An 18,591-nucleotide genomic window follows, 5' to 3' on the forward strand; every position below is an offset into this window, starting at 1 on the left:
AATTTTGTTAATGGCGAGTTTAGAGTCTTTTAATAAAAAGAAATAAAGTTTACCGATTTCTAGACTAAAAAGTCTATTTTATAGATTCTTTGCAAAATCTATAATTGTCATGCACAAATATAATCCTATTTAGTCTTAAAGGATTAAGTCGTGAACGTTTTGCAGTTATCACGAGTCCAGCTGTGGAAAATACTCTCTCGCTCGGCGTACTGGTTGCTGGTATATTTAAAATCGAGCGTGCAAGAGTATATAACGATGGCATAGAAGTTTTCCGGTCTTTCCAGTATTGTAAAACGTCTCCACCGTAAGGTTCTAAATCTTCAGGACATGCTGTACTGAAATATTTCCAGCATTCGTTTTCTATTGCACTCTCGGAATCACGTTGAGTGGTGCTGTGTTTTCTCGCTAAATCTAGTAAAAAGTTTGAAGTACTATCAAAAGAACTCTGTCCAGCTTTAAAGGAATCAATAACTGGAATTTGTTGAATGTCTTCTGTTGCCAGCCGATGCTTGATCATTGATGATAAAAATGAAACTTTAGTGACTTCTTTGGTTTGCATATATTCATTAATCTCATTAATAGAATGAAATCGACAATCAAGTAAAGTTGCCGCAACAACCACATCGGTTACTGGAAAACGGGATTCCAGACCCTCTAACATATTATTTTTGAGTCTCGATATTACGAGAGGCTCATCGTCGCTTGCTTCTTCAAGTAATCTCTTTACCTCTGAACGAAAGACTAAAACTAGATTCAAAGTTGGTCGAGTTTCTGAACATAAAACCTCAACGATTTTTTTAAAATTTTCAAGAAACTTGATCAGAGCCTCAATGGTTTCATGTTCAGCATCTTGTAATACGAGACCAATTCGTCCTATTTCAGTGAGAATTATGTTTATAGGCTGGCGATTTGCATAATTAGAAATACTTTTAAGCATCATCAAAATGCTATGCCATCTTGTGCTTGTGCTCGTTTTAATGGTAGGAGGAGGCAGCACATACTGTCTGGAACTTGAAGCCCTTTCAGGAGTTTCAGGTATCTCAGTGGATTCTGATTCTGAGTCATTTGAATCATCATCTTCCAGATGTTCAGTGAATTCTTGAAATTCTTCAATAGAAGAAAGCAGTTCTTGCTGTACTGCAGACGCAGCCGCCTCAACACGTGGCGCCCTGTATCGAACATGCTTAACAATCTTTTTGCATTTTTTCAAAATTTTGGCTATTTCTCTGGTGTTTTCGATACCATTTACGTTGACTAGATTATGTAAAGCGTGACCAAGACAGAGGTGATTATCAAATCCTAATAAGTTTGCAGCTCGTTTCATATTACTGCCAGCATCTGTGACTAAATAAATCTCTTTTTTTTCTATTTTAAAACTACGCAACACCTCCAAAATTTCATCACGGATTGTTTCGCCAGTATTTTTCATGATAATTTCTTTTGTAGCTAATGTAAATTTGATGAGAGTCATGTCTTCAGAAATGAAATGATACGTACAAGTGATATAATTACGCCGTCTGTATTTATCCGTCCACATATCAGCAGTCAAAGCCCCGAAACGAGAACTTTGCTTTGATATGAAAACATTTATGTAATTCAACATACTGTTGTATACGTCTTCCAGTCCTTCTCGTGCAATATTGTGTCTCGATGGCAAGTCTGCCTCGGACACAATAATATTATATTTTTAAAAAAAATCAATCATCGCATCGTTGTCTACTGTGTCAAATGGAATCAACGATCGAGCAAACCAAAGTGCTAAGTCTTGGGAAAGTGACTTCTTATCGCATTTTTTGCTACTTCCTCCGTATTTGTCTCTGGTTTTTGGAGTTCTCGGCGAAAAAAATTCTGTGATGTTCGAAATTTGAGATTTTTGTGTATCTTCTAAACCATGTGCATCTTTTAAATGTCTTAGCAGATTACTTGTGGCTATACTTTTGCTGTAAGCCTTTACTTGGACCCTAAAAAGTAAATAAAAGATAAAATTAGTAAACGCTTACATCATCATCGACCGATGGCCCACAACTGACCACAGGTGAGAATGAGATGGGTTTATCCATAGTCAACCACGCTGGCCAGTGCGGATTGGCAGACTTCACACATCTTTAAGAACATTATGGAAAAATCTCAGATTTGCAGGTTTCTTTACGATGTTTTCCTTCGCCGTTACAGCAAGTGATATTTAATTGCTTAAAACGCACACAACTCCGAAAAGTTAGTGGCACATGCCAACTTACCCTAGCACTTACCCTACTTAGCCTAGCTTACGTTACATTCATATTTATTTTAATAACTGTAGTGTCTTTCTTTGTATAGTGGCAAGTGCAAATTCATATACCTACATATTACCTAATGTTAAATATTAAGCAAAAATAACTTACTTTGAAAACAAAACATCCTCGTCTTCAGTTTTTGCATTCCGTAGGCAAACTGCACAAAATACTTGTTCACCTAGAACATTTCTTCGTTTGCCGTTTAGTTCTACAGCTAGTTGGCCAAATTCTGTCCAGCAAAAACTATGTGTGTGTTTTGTAGAAAGATTTTTCATTGGTGTTATATAAATATCTTTTATTTTTGTCTTGTAAACATCAAAAGTAGTTGAAGTGACTGCCATTGTTACCGCCACTCAATAATTATACCAACACGCGTACACTTCGTGAAATGCTTGACGCGACTGAGCGAACGAAATGAACGCCACGCGCGCAGGGTGCGTGCGAGCGGGAAAACAAGTTGCAACTTGCCACGACGGCGCGCCGCATGTTTCAATCGGCGGCGGCGCGCTGATATGAACTCACGGCGACGACGGCGCGCCGGCGCGGCGCTCATATCTACTTACAAGTATCAATTGCTTTCTTTCCATGTTAAGAGGGTTTAATGTCTTAGACTTGAATCATTTTAGCATGGAACGATCTCAATATGCTCAACCTAATAACTAGACGGACATTAAACCTTTTGACCTTTTGTTAAATATTAATTTGTATCTGGTAGATTAGGAAGTTTTACACAATATGGCGTTCATAACTCTATTGATCAAAAGTGTGTCTTGGATTCCTTTGAGATGGACTGATTCAATTGTATGGTTTTTTTGGGGGGTTTTAGTCCAAGATGATTATGTCACCCCCGTAGGTTCAACAATTACAATACAATTCAACAATTGCAATAAAAACAGAAGACGCCACATAATAAATCGAAAAAACAAACATTACCTTCACAATATTAACACACCATAAGGAAACCTGTCCAATGAAATGGAACGGAAAAGTGTTAAGCAGACCGTTCTGATTAAGTATTATAAATCAATTAAAAAATCGAATTGGTTTACTAAACACATTTCCAATCCGCTTCAGTGGACAGGTTCCCTAATTGTGTATCTTGTCCACAGGTAATATACAGCAGTTGGCCGGGCCGACACCGTTTACGTACTTGGGCAGCACTCTGTCTACATTCCCCGCAGCGAATAATACAGGTAAGGAAAAGCTACAATCAATCGAGTTAATATTCATCGGTACTGGATGACAATCATCTATTTCCGTATGTTACTTTCGTCCAAAAAATATCTGAACTAAAAAAGTTTTACTTCAATGAATTTAATAAAATTTAGAAGCTTAGGTATATTTTTCATTTTCTTCAGGTTAGGTATAGGTAATATTTTAGTGTACGACTTTTGTTTTCATTGCACGTTGTGACTGCCCGTAAGTGGCATTGACACCTATAGAACCTTAACAGGGCTCTCTCCGTCACTTACTCCATACAATCGTAGTTCCCATTTCAATTGAATATTAAGCAACCAAAGTCCATGAAATTTTGCAGACATATTCTAGAAACTAATATCTGTGCCTGTGGTGTTTTAAATTTTTTTTAAATATGTAGTTTTAAAATTACAAGGGCTCAACGATTTGTATCTGAATTTCTAAGACCGCGTAACTTTGAAATCGAATATTTTAACGGAAATCTGGAAAACCACAGGCATAGATATTAGTTTCTAGAATATGTCTGGTAAATTTCATGGACTTTGGTTGCTTAGTATTTAAACTAACTACGTTTGTATGGAGCGAGTGACGGAGAGACCCCTCTTAAGTGGTAGATGTTTTGACGATTCAAAAGAACTTGTAATAGTCTAATTCATCGTCTAATTGAATAAAAATATTTTGAATTTGAATTTTAAGGAATAACATACGAGTATGTAATAAGTGTATAATTCTGGGAGCGGTTCCCGTAACAAATAAAATAAAATTAATATTGTCTTTTTCTCCTAGGATCGAATTGGCAACCTCAACCGCAGCCACCTCTGAGCACATCACTGAACATGCCAACCTTCGGCACCGCCCAGAACGAGTCCAGCTTCCAGCTTCAGAAGCCGCCCGGCAAGCGGGGGAAGCAATGATATTGGAGATAAGGTACACGAAAGTAGACCTTAAACTCGTGGACACTGTGAACAATTTCGTGTGTGAATGTGATCGTACGAAAGAGTTCTAATTTATATGGAATTGTTGAATAATTTCGCACATTGAAAACAAAGATGCCGCTTGCCAAAAATTGGCAGTTTTTAATTAGAACTATACACGGTGAAAATTTAGTGGTTCGAGAGCCGTGGCGAAGTGAATTGCCTCAAGCAGTACTATCCATTTCGACCATTCATATTAACCCTAGTATTAAAATAAAAAAAATTGAATCGAGAAATTATTGTTTGGAAAAATTCGCGAACCAGTAGTAGTAGGTCGCTTTGTCTCGGAGTGGCGCGGGCGCCTTGCACTCGGAGCGGCGCGGGCACTTGCACCGAGAGCGGCGCGGGCCCCGGCACTCAGAGCGGCGCGGGCACCTGCACTCAGAGCACTTGCGTATTCGCCGCCTACTACTAATGTTTCTCACAGATTCGAGTTTGTGTCGAAATATTTTTTTTATCAAATAAAGTACTTAGTTTTCCAAAACAAACAATTTTAGTTGATAGTATTGCTTAAGGGTAGTCATATAGCCCTGTTTCTAAAACCACTAAATTTTTTACAGTTCTTGCAATTCACGAAGTCGAGCGGGATTTACTTGTGGTAAGCACGTATCTGTATATTTGTAACAGTGTGCGTGAGATAGAAAGCGGGTACGGTTAGCATAAAAAAAATGAAAAAAAAATCCTATAATTTATTGTACAATATTTTTTGTTGCAAATAATAAAAATAATAAAATCACAAAATTACTGTCTAGGTTAATTTAATTCGATAATCAATCATCTTCGTTTAAACTATCACTATTACTTTCAAACTCATCAGTACCGCTGTCACTTGATTCACCTACATTAATAACAAATTCAAAGTCAGAATCAAAGTACTTCATGTATTCTTTTTCAATTTTTTCTACATGATTGCAGGTATTGAGCCAAGTGTTGCTGTCAATGCTGTTCAAGCCCTCAAAAATTAAATTTTGTACTTCAGTCATGTTTTGTGCTATGTTTTTAGAGGCAATGCGATTTTTTAAAATACCCCAGATATTTTCTATCGCGTTTAACTCGGGATGATAGGGAGGCAATCGCAATATTTCGCAACCCTTGCTTTTTATTATCTCGTCAATTTTATACGTTACAAAACGCTCTTTATTTTTTTAAAATTAAATCATACAGTTCTATATTGCGCGACCGTTCATCAAACGGAATATTGTTTTCCATCAGCCACTTTTTCATGTCACTCTTACAAGAATTTGATGTAGGTATTTTACTGCTTCGGGTGTTGTGATAAGATGCGTTATCCATCACAATAACTGACTTTTCTGGAATATTTGGCAGAAGCTTTTCATTAAGCCACTTGACATAATTGTCAAAATTCATGTTGGAGTGATAATCTCCAGTTGTGGATGCCGCTTTGTATACTAAAGAAGCATCTTTAATAAAACCACTACTGTTGCCTGCATGTACTATAATGAAACGGCTGCCCGTACTCAACTTCTTTGAAAAAGACGTGTCTTTTTTTGTTGGATCTTTGCTTTTTAGACACCAGGTGTTTTGTCGTACATGAGAAGTAAGCACATACGTTTCATCGGTATATACGATATGACGGTCTTCTGAACGATATTGATTAATTTTTTTCAAAAAATTAAAACGCCATAATTGTATTTCGTGCCTTTCTTGTAATGATTTGCGGTTGTTATCAATTTTTTTCCATTTGTAGCCCATTTCTATGAGCAAAGAGCGTAAAGTGCTCAAACATCCGTCAAAACCAATTTTTTCTCTCAAAACTGACTGAAGTTTTGCTAAAGTTGGTACTTGTTTGTGTGAAATGTGAAAATTTTGTATAGTAGTTCGAATTACTTCTCTATGCATATTGTCCAACATGAATTTGCTGTCTCTCTTACGTCGTTTTTTCATGGGTGAAGTGAACTTGGAGGAAGGTGACGGCAACTCCTTTTCTTCTTTCAATATTCTAGTTACAGTGCGCTCAGAGACGCCAGTTGCTTCCGCAGTACGTTTAAGTACATTAGCCAAAGGACTTAAATCACATTTGTCACTGTTATTCACTTTCATAAAATTATATTCTTCTTGAAGAAAGTGAAAGACTTTAGCGATAATTGCTCGTCCCTACAAATAATAAAACATACGATTAAATATCCAAAACACTTATAAAATTATTGCATGCCAAAAAACCTTTTCTTGAAAAATGGCTTCTACTGTCTATTATTTCTGACAGATCAAAATATAAATTAACTATTTCAAAATTCATCAAAAAACGATTCAAAATAAAAAATGCCTTACCTCGCTATGAACAACTTTGCGTTTTGACATGCTGACAGTACTTCGTGGTAATAAGCGTCGTGGAAACAACAAGCACAAGTGACCGTGGCGACGGCTCGGTCGCAACTGACCGCTCCGTCAGACACGCACACTACAGCAATGTACATATACACGTTCAACCACGAGTAAAGCTCACTCGACTTCGTGAATTGCAAAAAGTATACCGTGTATAAGTTGTAATTCTGCTAGATAAAACAGTCGTTTGTAAATATTCTTGTTTCGAGAACTTCTATACTTTTCGCTAGATGACACTCTAGTCCTTTTATACTCGTTTTAAGCTCATAGTGCTAAACGCAAATCTTTAAATGGTCATATCCGAATAAATAAATTAAAATTTTGCTATAGGGTCGGTTTTGTTTTCAATGTACGATTAAATGTTAGTGTTTATATTGTTGCAAGATGTTTGTATCAATTCTGATATTGTACATTATGTATTTCAAAATGACATGATCAAAAGTCGATCAGTCCTTTACTGCAGAACTTAATACCTACAGGATGTAATCAGAACGCTGGCAAAAACGAAGGCAGGGACATAGTACTGATGATTACTAATAAGGTACCTCAAATAAAACGCGAAAAACCCAGTATTTTTTAAAAGTTCACAATATATTGCAAGTAAACCATCTGGCTGAGGCTAGAGGGCAACGAACGTTGCGTAAGTAGGCCACTTGAAGTCAATGCCGCGTCGTAGGCGGGGCATTGACCCGAGTTTTGCATAAGATTTTACGAATTTTGGAAGGATATTTAATAATTCCTAAAATATAATTTATTTTTGACATAGGCATCATCCCAATTCATGACACGTCAAAACACTGTGGTTTGTTTGCTTCCACAATCCATTTTTTCATATCTTGATCAATACAATCATGTAAAAAGTTACATTGAAAACTGTTTAAAATAATTGTTATATCTGTAGAATACTGTTTTTTGTACGTTTGTATGTAATAATTTAAAAATATGTTAAGAATGTAAAGGTGGTTTCAATATTAAAATTTATTCCTGTAATGTGATTTCATTAAGAATCAACAATTTTAGGGCCTTTATGCACTAGTTCTATTCGAATCCATTATCCACTAATGTTTTCTGCATACATGTTTGTGACATAAACTTAATAGATAGATACGGAAACATTAGATAAACTATGGAATGATAATATAATTAATTAAATGAATGGACTTCGTCTGTGTTGGTGTTAGCTGGCGGGCGTGCTCTGCCTTTTTGCGAGGCCTCTAAGGGGGTGCCGTGCGTGTAGGGTTGCCAGGCCATAAAATGCAAAGGCCGGACTGCGCACTATATAAGGCCGGACATTTTAGCCTAAAAGCCGGACATGTTTTTTTTATTGCCAAACATAATGTTTTTACAGCTGGGCTGTTGAAAAAAGTATTTATACGTGGTGAAAAGTGAGGATATTCGATATTTATTAAAAGATGGACATAATATTTATAATAAAAAAACTCGTTTACGAATTTGAAATGTTTATTAAGTTACACTATTACAGTTTTACTTACAAATGGATCATCAGTCTTTTGTAGATAATTAAATATTATTAAAACTAAAAAACAAATGAATAGGGGAAGGTGGGGCAGCTTCATACAGTTTTTATATTTCGTCTTATAGAATTCGCTCGGGCATCGATATCTATATCGATTCGTCAAAAATCAATAGTCTTACTATCTGACTTTATATAAAAAACTAGAAATTTGTGTAAATACACTTGTACGACTTTTTGTAACTCTTTAAAAAAAAAATTAAAAATGTATGAATGTACCCCACATGCGGGGTACTTTCATACAGGCTAAGGGGCAGATTCATACATTGGAAAAAATACACAAGTTGTGCATGAAATGTTTATTTATTTATCAAAATAAAAGTTTTGAAACACAATTTTCATGAAAACAAAAGCAATGATAGTCTCTATGACTAAATAATACTAACTTAATCATATTATAAAAGAGAATAACATAAATATGGGTAGTTTTTCTTTTTATGGCACCGAGGGAACTAAGTTAACCTAACAGTCTTTCTGATCAGTCACATAACTATTTAAATATCTACGCCTCTATTGCTTAGTTCTAATTAGTAGTACTATCAAAAATCAACAATTTAAAAAATATCACAATCAACATGAGGAATCTTAAATGTAAAGAACTAATTAACTTGAAGAGAATTATCATCACAAAAATAATATTAATGTACGTTATAAAAAGTGAGATCTTTGTTGAAACTTAAAATTTTGGCGGTCCTAGCTGTCTTAGCTGATTTAGGATCCGGTAATATCAAAACTACATCTGATAGATCTACTGATCCTTCGTCTTTGACGTCTGGAAAGACAAAATTCATAGAAGATCCTGGTTTTTTCCTCAAAAATGAAACCATTACTTCTGTCAAACTGTAGTGTTTGATGATTTGTCCAACATAGTAAATAACAGACTTCTTTTTTTCAAATTTTACAAGCACAAAGGCACCATCTTTGACATTATCTGGGTCAACAGGCACTTCATGATCATCTTCTTCTTCGTTTTCTTCAAGCATGTCGAAAGGTGAAGCAGAACTTTCTCTTAGACTGATATTTGTTTCACTGTCACTAGAATTTATTTCAATCTCTTTGATTTTATTCCTTTTTGGTTTACTTGATTTAACATAATCTTCATTTAATAAACTCAATGCTCTCTTTATTTCTCTTGCTTTACTTTTTCGTTCTTTTTCTAATCTTTTCAGCTCTTTGATTTTTTCCAATTCTTCAATTCTATTCTTCTCGGGCGTGTCCGTGTAAATTCTCGATTTTCCTAGTGATCGACCTTTTTTTGTTTGTGTGCGTTTTTGAATTTTCGGGAAAGGCCTTATCATTTCAGGCGTCTTCAATACTTTGGAAGTAGATGGTGCAGGGTTATCAAGATCTATCACTGTTGATGCGATATGTTGTGAATGCAATGAAGGCGATACATCTCTGGACAAAGTCGTCGGAGGTGTTCGAGCAGAAACATCACCAGGTTCTGCAACAACTATAGCAAGCTCATCACCAGCTATTGCAAGCTCATCACCAGCTATTGCAAGCTCTTCACCATCTGTGCTGTCATTGAGATTTGTTACAAGATTTGAATGATACACCTGAACCGGCGCAAAATCATCATCATTGAATATCAACTTGTTTAAAGGCCATATTCCGGTTTTTTCATAAGCACTGGTAATATTCCTACCACTGAATGATTCCAAATAAGGTATCTTTGTAAGTTTTGGGATATTATAAATATTTAATGTCTTTCCTGGGTTGGAAACGTGCCAGTCATTAAATGTCGTTTTTAATTTCGACTTTAATGGTCCAAAAACGCCAACATCTAAGGGTTGAAGACGGTGAGTCGTGTGTGGTGGAAATGAAAGGCATACAATGCCATTGTCACGACAGTAGTGGATGGCATTAATAGAAATGTGACTTTCATGATTGTCACATAAAAGCAATATTGGATTTTCTTTCGAACATAAGGTGTGTTTCTGGATGTGCTTTAGAACATCAACAAAAATGCTCGAGTTTATCCAACCACTTCTCGTGGCTACGCCCAAAGAGCCTTCTGGAGCACCTTCCATAAAATGGTCCTTAAAATGTACTCGAGGGAAGACGAATAAGGGCGGTATGGTGTTTCCACTTGCTGATATTATACCACCAAATGTGACCAGCTCTCCTCTTTCGGCAGACACTATTTGACCAACCTGTTTTTGACTCTTTTCTGCAAAAATTTTGGGTGTGCTCAGTACAGTTGAGATACCAGATTCGTCGTAGTTGAAAATCCGATCGGCAGTAAAATTGTATTTGCGGTATATATTCTCCAGGTTCTGGAAGAAATCATTAACTGCCGTTTTGTTGAAACTGAATGATCTGGCAGCACTGGTATTTTCAGGTTTACGCAAACTTAAATTTTTGTGGCGTTTTCGGAAACCTGCTAACCAGTCTGTTCCCGCCATTTTATTATTATTCCAACTTGCAGGATATTTAATCTCATTAGCTTTAGCAAATTCATAAGCAAGTTTTTTAACTTGAATACATGTCAGTCCGTAGTGCATCTTAGAACACTCTAAAATATATTGATTCAAAAGATCCTCTTCTGTTTTAGTAAAAACTTGCTGCGATGCAAATTTTGATTCAAATTCACGAGTTTCGCTACCAAGATCTTGTGTTTTGCGTAATTTTTTGATACGGCTTTGTAATGTTTGTGCATTAACTCCATATTTGGCTGCTGATTTTTCGAAAAGAGAGTTTGTTTTTCAAAACTTCATCGATAGCTTTTAACATTGCCTGTTCGTCCACCTCTCCACTCCTAGTTCCCTTTTTCTTGTAATTTCTGACCATAATCGTTCTGCAAAACAAAATTATGATATCACTTCTACTAAAATAAAAACTAACGTGTACGACGGGGCACGTTCATACAGTATGAATGTGCCCCGTACACTTCTGTATGAACCTACCCCATCACAAGAAAATTAAATCAAAGTATTGCTACAAAAAGGGCAACCATCTAGAGAATTATTCACAGATCAATTCACAAACTTGACCCTATCTTAAATCTTTTAAATGAAATAGAATTGAATAATCTAGAGCGCAGGTTTTTTTTTAAAAAGACGTTAAAAGTGAGGTTATTAAATTACTTACGCCTGGCCGAATCACGTTCCGTGTCACACAGACGCGCGCTTCGCACCGACTGCTGTCAAACTCCGTCAGCGACCACACACTTATGTAAGCTACGCATACACGCATAAGTCATTCTGATGATGTGCGCCTAACATCAGATATATCTAGTGTATGACGGTGCCCCTTGTATGAATCTGCCCCCCTTCCCCCTATAGCTCTCTTTTGGCATTCTTAATACTATAAACTAAAAAATATAATAAAACAAATAAAAATAATCATTCTTCTGGGAAGTAACAAAAAGATAATATTAATTTTACGGCTAGGTAAGAATTTACTTTATAGTAGGTATTTATAGAACAATTTAAAATCTTTAAAAAATAACAAAATCTAGTTATATTTGGCACTTGCACCTACTTTGTCAAGAATTTCGTTTTCCTTAGAAATCATATCGTAAAATTCTTTACATGTTAATTTTAAATTGCATAACAAGAACATCATCTTAGCAATTGTATCTGTTTGTAGTCTACTGCGTTCCTTTGTCCACTGGGCGTTTATTAAAGAGAAAACTCTTTCAACGTTGGCATTGTGGCCTGGTATTGCAAAATAATATTCTGCCAACTTAAGCAGTTCCGAATAAAATTCTTCATTATTAAATGATTTAAAATACGAGGTCCACTTCTGATGTGCCAACAGCTTTTTAAAGTCAGAGTCATCTTCGTGTTGCTTTAAAAATTTTATGAAGTTTTGCCACTGATCAAAAAATTTATTGTCATTTAACTGTACATTTTTTCTAGACAAAGTGTCTATCGTTTTTGCCCCTTGTTCCCAGCTTGGAATATTAGCTAAAGTCATCCACTGAAAGTGTTTTAGGTCAGTACAAAATTCACTGGTCCAGGAATTCAGGTAATCTTTGGCAATATTGTACATTCTTCTCATGTTTTGTTTAAAATCTTCTATCTCATCCCGACGAGCCTCCGATAAACGCCGTAAAATTTCGGTCACTTTCATTGGGCAAAAATTTTGTTCCAATCTTTCGTTTATATTTTCCACTACTTGCGAACACTGATCAATTACTTCATTGACAGAAATATCAGCAGTTTCAGTGTGTTTGATTCGGCTTTGGTATATAGACATGAAAGAATGTAAGAGCCATAAATAACACTCAGAGAAGTCATTTTCGAAAAACATTTGCAATGTTCTGGCCGGATAACTCAGTGAAAGAAAGTATGACTTTAATGGCTCGTACATTTGCAAGATTCTCTCTATGGCGGGATAAAGAGATAGCCAGCGGGTTTTTAAATGGCTAAGCATACGTTTAAAATCAATTTCCAATTCTGAACAAACTTTTTTTAAAGCTTCAGTACGAACTGTGAAGCTGGCAAAATGGTTGTGCATTTGCATCACTATGCTGTCTACACAGATTGGTAAAGATTCGATTGCGTGATGTACGGAATTGCTGAAGATATGTGCAATACATCCAACACCGACCATATCATCGTTTTGAGTAGCTGATTTGAGTCTACTGTAGACGCTGTTGGTCCCACTTCTCTCTCTACCGCCAAAGTTAGTATTGGTGTTGTCCGCTGAAAAAGCTATTAATTTATCCAATAAGTTTTTGTCCGTCAAAATGGTGTGTATGTAAGTGGATATTGTTTCAGCAGTCTCGTTCGGTAAGGCCTGTAGCTCCAGTAATTTAACTTGAATTCCTCCCTTTTCAGGGTTGAAATATTGTATAAGCACAGGAAATAGCTTAATAGCACCATGGTTGCTACTATCTGTGGAGACGCTCAAGTATCTGATTTTTGACACTTCTTTTAACATATTTTCTTGGGCAAATGGGCCTAAAACATTTTTTAGGATAGCTTCAGCTTTTGAGCGGGAACAGGTTACATCTTTTGCGATTTTCGAATCTGGATATATACTCTTGCAAAGTGGAGCTGTGCAATCTAGTGAGTTAAATGATTCGTGATGTTTAACGGTATGATAAACCAGAGTAGCTTCTGTGGCCCGAACGCTCCGTTGAAGATTTAAGTTCGCATTGGATTCCATGAAAATATCAATTCTTGATGTAGATGCCGTACTACGAATCTTCATTTTGTGTTTTTCGGTATTTAAATGCTTTTCTAAGTCAGCTTTGCCCTTATTAGCAATGGAAATTATTTGATCACAAATTACACATTTTGCGTCCCATGGCTCTTTGCCAGATTTGAACATCTTGTATTGACTTTTTAAACTGTCAGAAAATATACATTTTCTTTTCGACATGACTAATAGAGAGATCTGAAACAAAGATGTTGTACTTGTATTTGAGGTTTGTCAATAACACATTAATGCTACAAATAGGAAAATATAAAACTAACTCACCAAAAATACGGTCGCCGCTAACTGAAATACTTAATTGTACGTGAACACACGCCAAGCACGCGCAAACGCCACGCGTTCCTAGGGCAGACTAACGGGCGCGAACCTGTCTGCGGACGGTGCGAGCAGCGGGGCGGGGTAACCACGCTCACGCACGCCACGCGCGGCGCGGCGCGAATCGCGGGCCGGAAGATAGTTTGCTCTCCGCTCGCCCTTGTCCGTTCGGGTCGGGCGCTCGTCCGCCCATCGTCGTACGAATCGCCACTCTGACAAAAAGCCTGACAAAAGCCGGACAGGCCAAACACGTACATATTTGGCCGGACGCGACTGCAAAAAGCCTAACATGTCCGGCTAAGGGCGCTTTTAGTGTCACGCGGATTTGCTCACGCACGCGGGATTGGACCGCATGCGTAAAATTTCACGCTGCGGATCATACGCAGCATGAGTTTCAGTTTTCTACGGGCTGCGTAACGGTATAGACGTGTTCAAAAATGATCAATGTCAGAAGAATATGTGTCGCTTACATACTTTACAAACGACGAAACAAGAAGACAAGAGTACATGTTGATCCCTTTCTTGAAAATAGGCTTCTTGCTGGGGCGTTTGTTACACGCTTTGGAAAACTACAAAATAATGAACGTAAATTTAAAAATTACTTTCGAATGTCCATTCGTTCTTTTGATGAACTGTTGTGTAAAATTGAGAATAAGCTACAAAAAAGCAGTTTACGAAGGATTACAATACAACCGATTGAGAGGCTCGCTATTACATTAAGGTAAGTTTTAAATTTTAAATATTTAATTTCCTGCTATGATTTAGTGGAAAGGGATTTGAACAGGTAGGATAAACGTTTTTTGACTTCAAATTACTGTCATGTGTAAATTTACATGTGCAAAAAAAAAATTTTGTCATGTACTCTGAAATTTCATTGTTCATAATTTCATTCAATTTCATGTTGAAATTTCATTAAATAAGATTATTTCACTCATAAAATGTCGCCATTAAAGTGGAATCATTCCTACCTTTCATCACACGCTACTTATTATAATATAGATAAAAGTTATAGGTTTGCACATGACAGTAATTTAAAGTCAAAAAAAGTCCTTAATTGGTTTGGGATTGGTACGTTCAACCTACATACACAATCCTTTTTTTTATCTGATAAAGTACACATGGCCACAGATCAAGTTACCCAAAACCAGCATAAATGGAACTCGCGCCTTGCGTATTATCATACTTAGGTAACCCGTCGGAGTCCCGCTTATACTGGATTTGAGTAACTTGATCTGTGCCGTGTGTACAACCGCACTCATATGACTAAACAAACAATTAGAGAGAAACTGGAGAAAAAAAGTTAATCGTACTCATTTTAATAAAAAGAGTTTTATTCATAAATTAAAAAATCAAATTTTACATCATTCATTTCTTTGTAAATTTGTATCCTGAGCGTTGACATTACTTTCGCCTGTAGATGATGTTGTTGCTGGGGTATAAATTACGTCATAAGACGTGATATTAAACAGGCCGCTTTCAGTCGAAATAAGAGTTTCATTGTCATTCACTGCAGCAGAACTAATAGCATTGTCGTTAAGACTCGAAGTATCCTGGATTATACTATTGGTTTGGTAATCTTGATTTATCGGTGACAAACTGTCAAGCTCAGTAAAAGCACTAGAACTTGTTGTAGGTATGGGACTGTAGTATGCAGGTTGTGTTTGACTTTCCATTTCCATAACTATATTTAACACTTTTGTTCTGAACATTAGTTTTTGATATCTAGTGAATCTTTTTAATGAAGGCTGCAGAGACTGAAAGAAAGCCAAATCCTCACTTTCTAGCTCCAGTTGATTAGACTTTAAGCATTCTAATAACTGTGCCTCAAATTCAGATGGTGCTTGCTTTTTAGATTTTACTTGTTTTTGTTTTGATGTTGGGTGAGAACTTTCTTGACGTGAAGTATCTGGTTGCGTGGACTCATTAGGTGTTTCTAAATTACTTTGTTCAGACATTTCTTCACAGAGTGACTCTTCTCCAGCAGTTTCCGTTGTACTGTCTAAGAAAGTCAAAATGTCATAGTAAGAATATTTCTTCTTCTTCTTCTTACTCCCAGAGCCGGATGGCTGATTTTTTTCAGATATCTTGTCTTTCTGGTAAGTGTCCCTTGCTGTTCGCCAGCGTTGTTGTATTTTCTTGTCTGAAATGACAAAATATAATAAGTAAGTGGCAAAAGTACACACAGTTTCAGATCAAGTTACCCAAAACCAGTACCAATAAACGGAACTTGCTAGGGCCTCGCCGGGCGCCGAGTCGTCTACGATAATAAACAACGCATGAGTCCTGTTTATACTGGTTTTGGGAAGCTTGATCTGTGGCCGTGTGTACAAATCTGATATTAGTTGGAAATTTAACTGCATTCGATTAAAGGCCCTCCTTAATTCACACATGTTGTCAACTTTACACTGTCTCATGAAGCATTAGATAAATCAAGCAATATATATATACCTATACAGAGTGGAAAAATAAGGCCGCAGTTGAAGGAAAAGTACCCTTAGGCGCAACGCAAACGGCGGGCCGGCGCAGGCCGGTCAATTTCGCCGCGAACGATAGCGCAAAGTGAATCTTATACTAGACGCAGACGGCGCGGCCGGGGCGGCGCGGCGCAGACATCGACGAAATAATTCATTTTTTACAAAAATAATTAGAACTTCATTTAAGGATTTTTGGAAAAACACCGGATTGAATCGGGCAATTTGTTTATTTGTTACAGTAAAATTTGCCATCATCAAAATTAAGGTGAAAACTTCCGGAAGTCACTAGCGCTGTAAGTTTTTAATTTGTTTTAACAAAAATTTGCTTTATTTGCATCTGTCAACCTTCATGAAGGAGGACATCTTGTAATGTAAATATTGCCTGAAATAAACGATATTTCATTATATTATATTATATATATTTATTAGATTCCTTTCATTTGCCGGAAATTTTACCATAGGGGTTAATTTATACAGAGAAGATTTCTTATAAAAAATTTACAGCATAGTTATGTGTCTCAAATCTGCTAAAAGTGGCCACTTTTAGCAGATATGAGATACATAACTATACTTCGAACTTTTCATATGAAATCATAACTGCATAAATACCCCCCTATGATAAAATTTTCGGCAAATCATAGAAATCTAACGTAGCTATAGTACTGTAGTTAAAACGAATTAAAAACTTCTAGCGCTAGCTACTTCCGTGCCCTTTCACCTTAAGGGTATTTATTTTTCTTCTGAAGTAAAATTCGAGCGGTGCATGCTGTCTTATGTCTGATGTCAGCATTATTAATATATTATGTTATCATATTATTAATATATTGTTTTTGTTTTCAGATATTTGGCAACTGGTAATACATTCACTGATCTACACTATTCCTATGTGATTGGAATTGCAACAATTAGCGAAATAGTAAGACAAGTTTGTTACATAATATGGATTGAACTAAAGTCTGAATGTATTCCACAGCTTAATGGGATCAAATGGAAAGAAATCGCAGAGGGATTTCTCACATATACAAATTTTCCTAATTGCTTGGGTGCAATTGATGGAAAACATATAAGAGTGATTCGGCCGCCGCACAGTGGATCACTATATTTTAATTATAAGAAATATTATTCTGTAGTGCTCCTCGCAATGTGTGATGCTGATTATAATTTTACATATATTAATGTCGGTACCAGTGGAAGCAACGCCGATTCAACCATCTTTAGAAGGAGTCAATTGTATACGAAACTGGAAAGTAACACGTTGGGTATCCCTGACCCGCAAGAGTTGCCTATTATTTGCCCCGAAGTAGCTTATCCATCTAGTGTAAGAGCAAAGTTGCCGTTCGTGATAGTGGGAGACGAGGCATTTGGTTTATCATCACATGTGATGCGGCCTTATGCTCGTGATAATTTACCTTACAAAAAGAAAATATTTAATTACCGTCTGTCCAGAGCTAGAAGGTACATAGAATGCACTTTTGGAATTATGTCAAATAAATTTAGAATATTTCACAGATCCATGAATGTCAAGTTAGATCTAGCACAATTAATAGTCAAGACGGCATGTGTACTTCACAATTTCATAAGGAAACGGGATGGCTACAAGGTCAGCCATACATTTGTCACAAATGGTTTTACGGGACCACTACCCAGGCAGCAGACTGAAAGTAGTAATACGTCGGCAAGTAATATCAGAGATATATTTGCAGATTACTTTATCAATGAAGGAAAAGTCTCCTGGCAACACCGATATATAATTAATTAACTAAACTCAAAAGGTTTTAGAAGGTTTTTGATGTTATTTGTGAATTAAATAATTATGCTTATATTAATAAAGTAATGATGCTTGTATAAATAAAATAATGAACCAAACACATACCCGCCTCTTTTCTTTCCTCTTCGCTCAAATTTTCGTAGTTAGGTGCCAATTCCTTCAAAATATCTCTCCATGCAGCGTCCCTCGCGTCCCTGTTTTTGTATAATTCATTGCGTTTATCCCACAAAACGGGCCGCAGATGAACTTCAATGATTACTCGTTCTGTATCGATTTTCATTTCGGTAGTACAATACGGCGCGTGCGCCCCGCTCGACTCTAAAATGGGCACTGAAGTTGTAGGCAGCGCTTACGCATGCGGATACCCCGCACCGGGGTGACGCCCCGCACAGCGCCCCGCGTCCCGCGTGCGTTTATCACGCTTTACAATAGATACCTATATGAAATTGTTCTTTGCGGATGCTACGCATGCGGTCCAATCCCGCGTGCGTGAGCAAATCCGCGTGACACTAAAAGCGCCCTAAAGCCGGACACCTGGCAA

At 36.7% G+C, this 18,591-nt stretch overlaps 6 protein-coding genes across 6 annotated transcripts in view; 2 read left to right on the forward strand and 4 right to left on the reverse strand.

The window, feature by feature from the left end:
* LOC123876150 (nuclear pore complex protein Nup58) overlaps nucleotides 1-4,928 on the forward strand; it is a 34,993-nt gene extending 30,065 nt beyond the window's left edge. Inside the window, exons 12-13 of the mRNA XM_045922309.1 lie at nucleotides 3,383-3,466; nucleotides 4,257-4,928. Of these exons, the coding sequence (XP_045778265.1) occupies nucleotides 3,383-3,466; nucleotides 4,257-4,384 (212 nt within the window). The 3' untranslated portion in view covers nucleotides 4,385-4,928. The remainder of the gene's footprint in view (nucleotides 1-3,382; nucleotides 3,467-4,256) is intronic.
* LOC123876161 (myb/SANT-like DNA-binding domain-containing protein 3) overlaps nucleotides 1-18,591 on the reverse strand; it is a 268,506-nt gene that overhangs the window by 238,621 nt on the left and 11,294 nt on the right. The window lies entirely within an intron of this gene.
* Nucleotides 5,118-7,945, reverse strand: LOC123876157. The gene is made up of 2 exons (XM_045922321.1): nucleotides 6,734-7,945; nucleotides 5,118-6,559 (listed from the first exon to the last, which is right to left on the reverse strand). Exons 1-2 carry the CDS (start codon nucleotides 6,761-6,763, stop codon nucleotides 5,582-5,584), a joined length of 1,008 nt encoding a protein of 335 aa, XP_045778277.1. The 5' UTR covers nucleotides 6,764-7,945; the 3' UTR covers nucleotides 5,118-5,581.
* On the reverse strand, nucleotides 5,215-14,102 carry LOC123876563. The gene is made up of 7 exons (XM_045922875.1): nucleotides 13,758-14,102; nucleotides 12,319-13,673; nucleotides 11,061-11,121; nucleotides 10,478-10,600; nucleotides 9,224-9,880; nucleotides 6,337-6,559; nucleotides 5,215-5,282 (listed from the first exon to the last, which is right to left on the reverse strand). Exons 2-7 carry the CDS (start codon nucleotides 13,656-13,658, stop codon nucleotides 5,215-5,217), a joined length of 2,472 nt encoding a protein of 823 aa, XP_045778831.1. The 5' UTR covers nucleotides 13,659-13,673; nucleotides 13,758-14,102.
* On the forward strand, nucleotides 14,106-18,154 carry LOC123876154 (protein ANTAGONIST OF LIKE HETEROCHROMATIN PROTEIN 1-like). Its single transcript, XM_045922315.1, has 2 exons — nucleotides 14,106-14,529; nucleotides 17,123-18,154. The coding sequence occupies exons 1-2, from the start codon at nucleotides 14,246-14,248 to the stop codon at nucleotides 18,039-18,041; spliced, it is 1,203 nt and encodes a 400-aa protein (XP_045778271.1). The 5' UTR covers nucleotides 14,106-14,245; the 3' UTR covers nucleotides 18,042-18,154.
* On the reverse strand, nucleotides 15,118-18,579 carry LOC123876158. The gene is made up of 2 exons (XM_045922322.1): nucleotides 18,156-18,579; nucleotides 15,118-15,948 (listed from the first exon to the last, which is right to left on the reverse strand). The coding sequence occupies exons 1-2, from the start codon at nucleotides 18,328-18,330 to the stop codon at nucleotides 15,170-15,172; spliced, it is 954 nt and encodes a 317-aa protein (XP_045778278.1). The 5' UTR covers nucleotides 18,331-18,579; the 3' UTR covers nucleotides 15,118-15,169.

This window comes from Maniola jurtina, chromosome 21, assembly GCF_905333055.1.
Source record: "Maniola jurtina chromosome 21, ilManJurt1.1, whole genome shotgun sequence".
Taxonomy (NCBI): Eukaryota; Metazoa; Arthropoda; class Insecta; order Lepidoptera; family Nymphalidae; genus Maniola; species Maniola jurtina.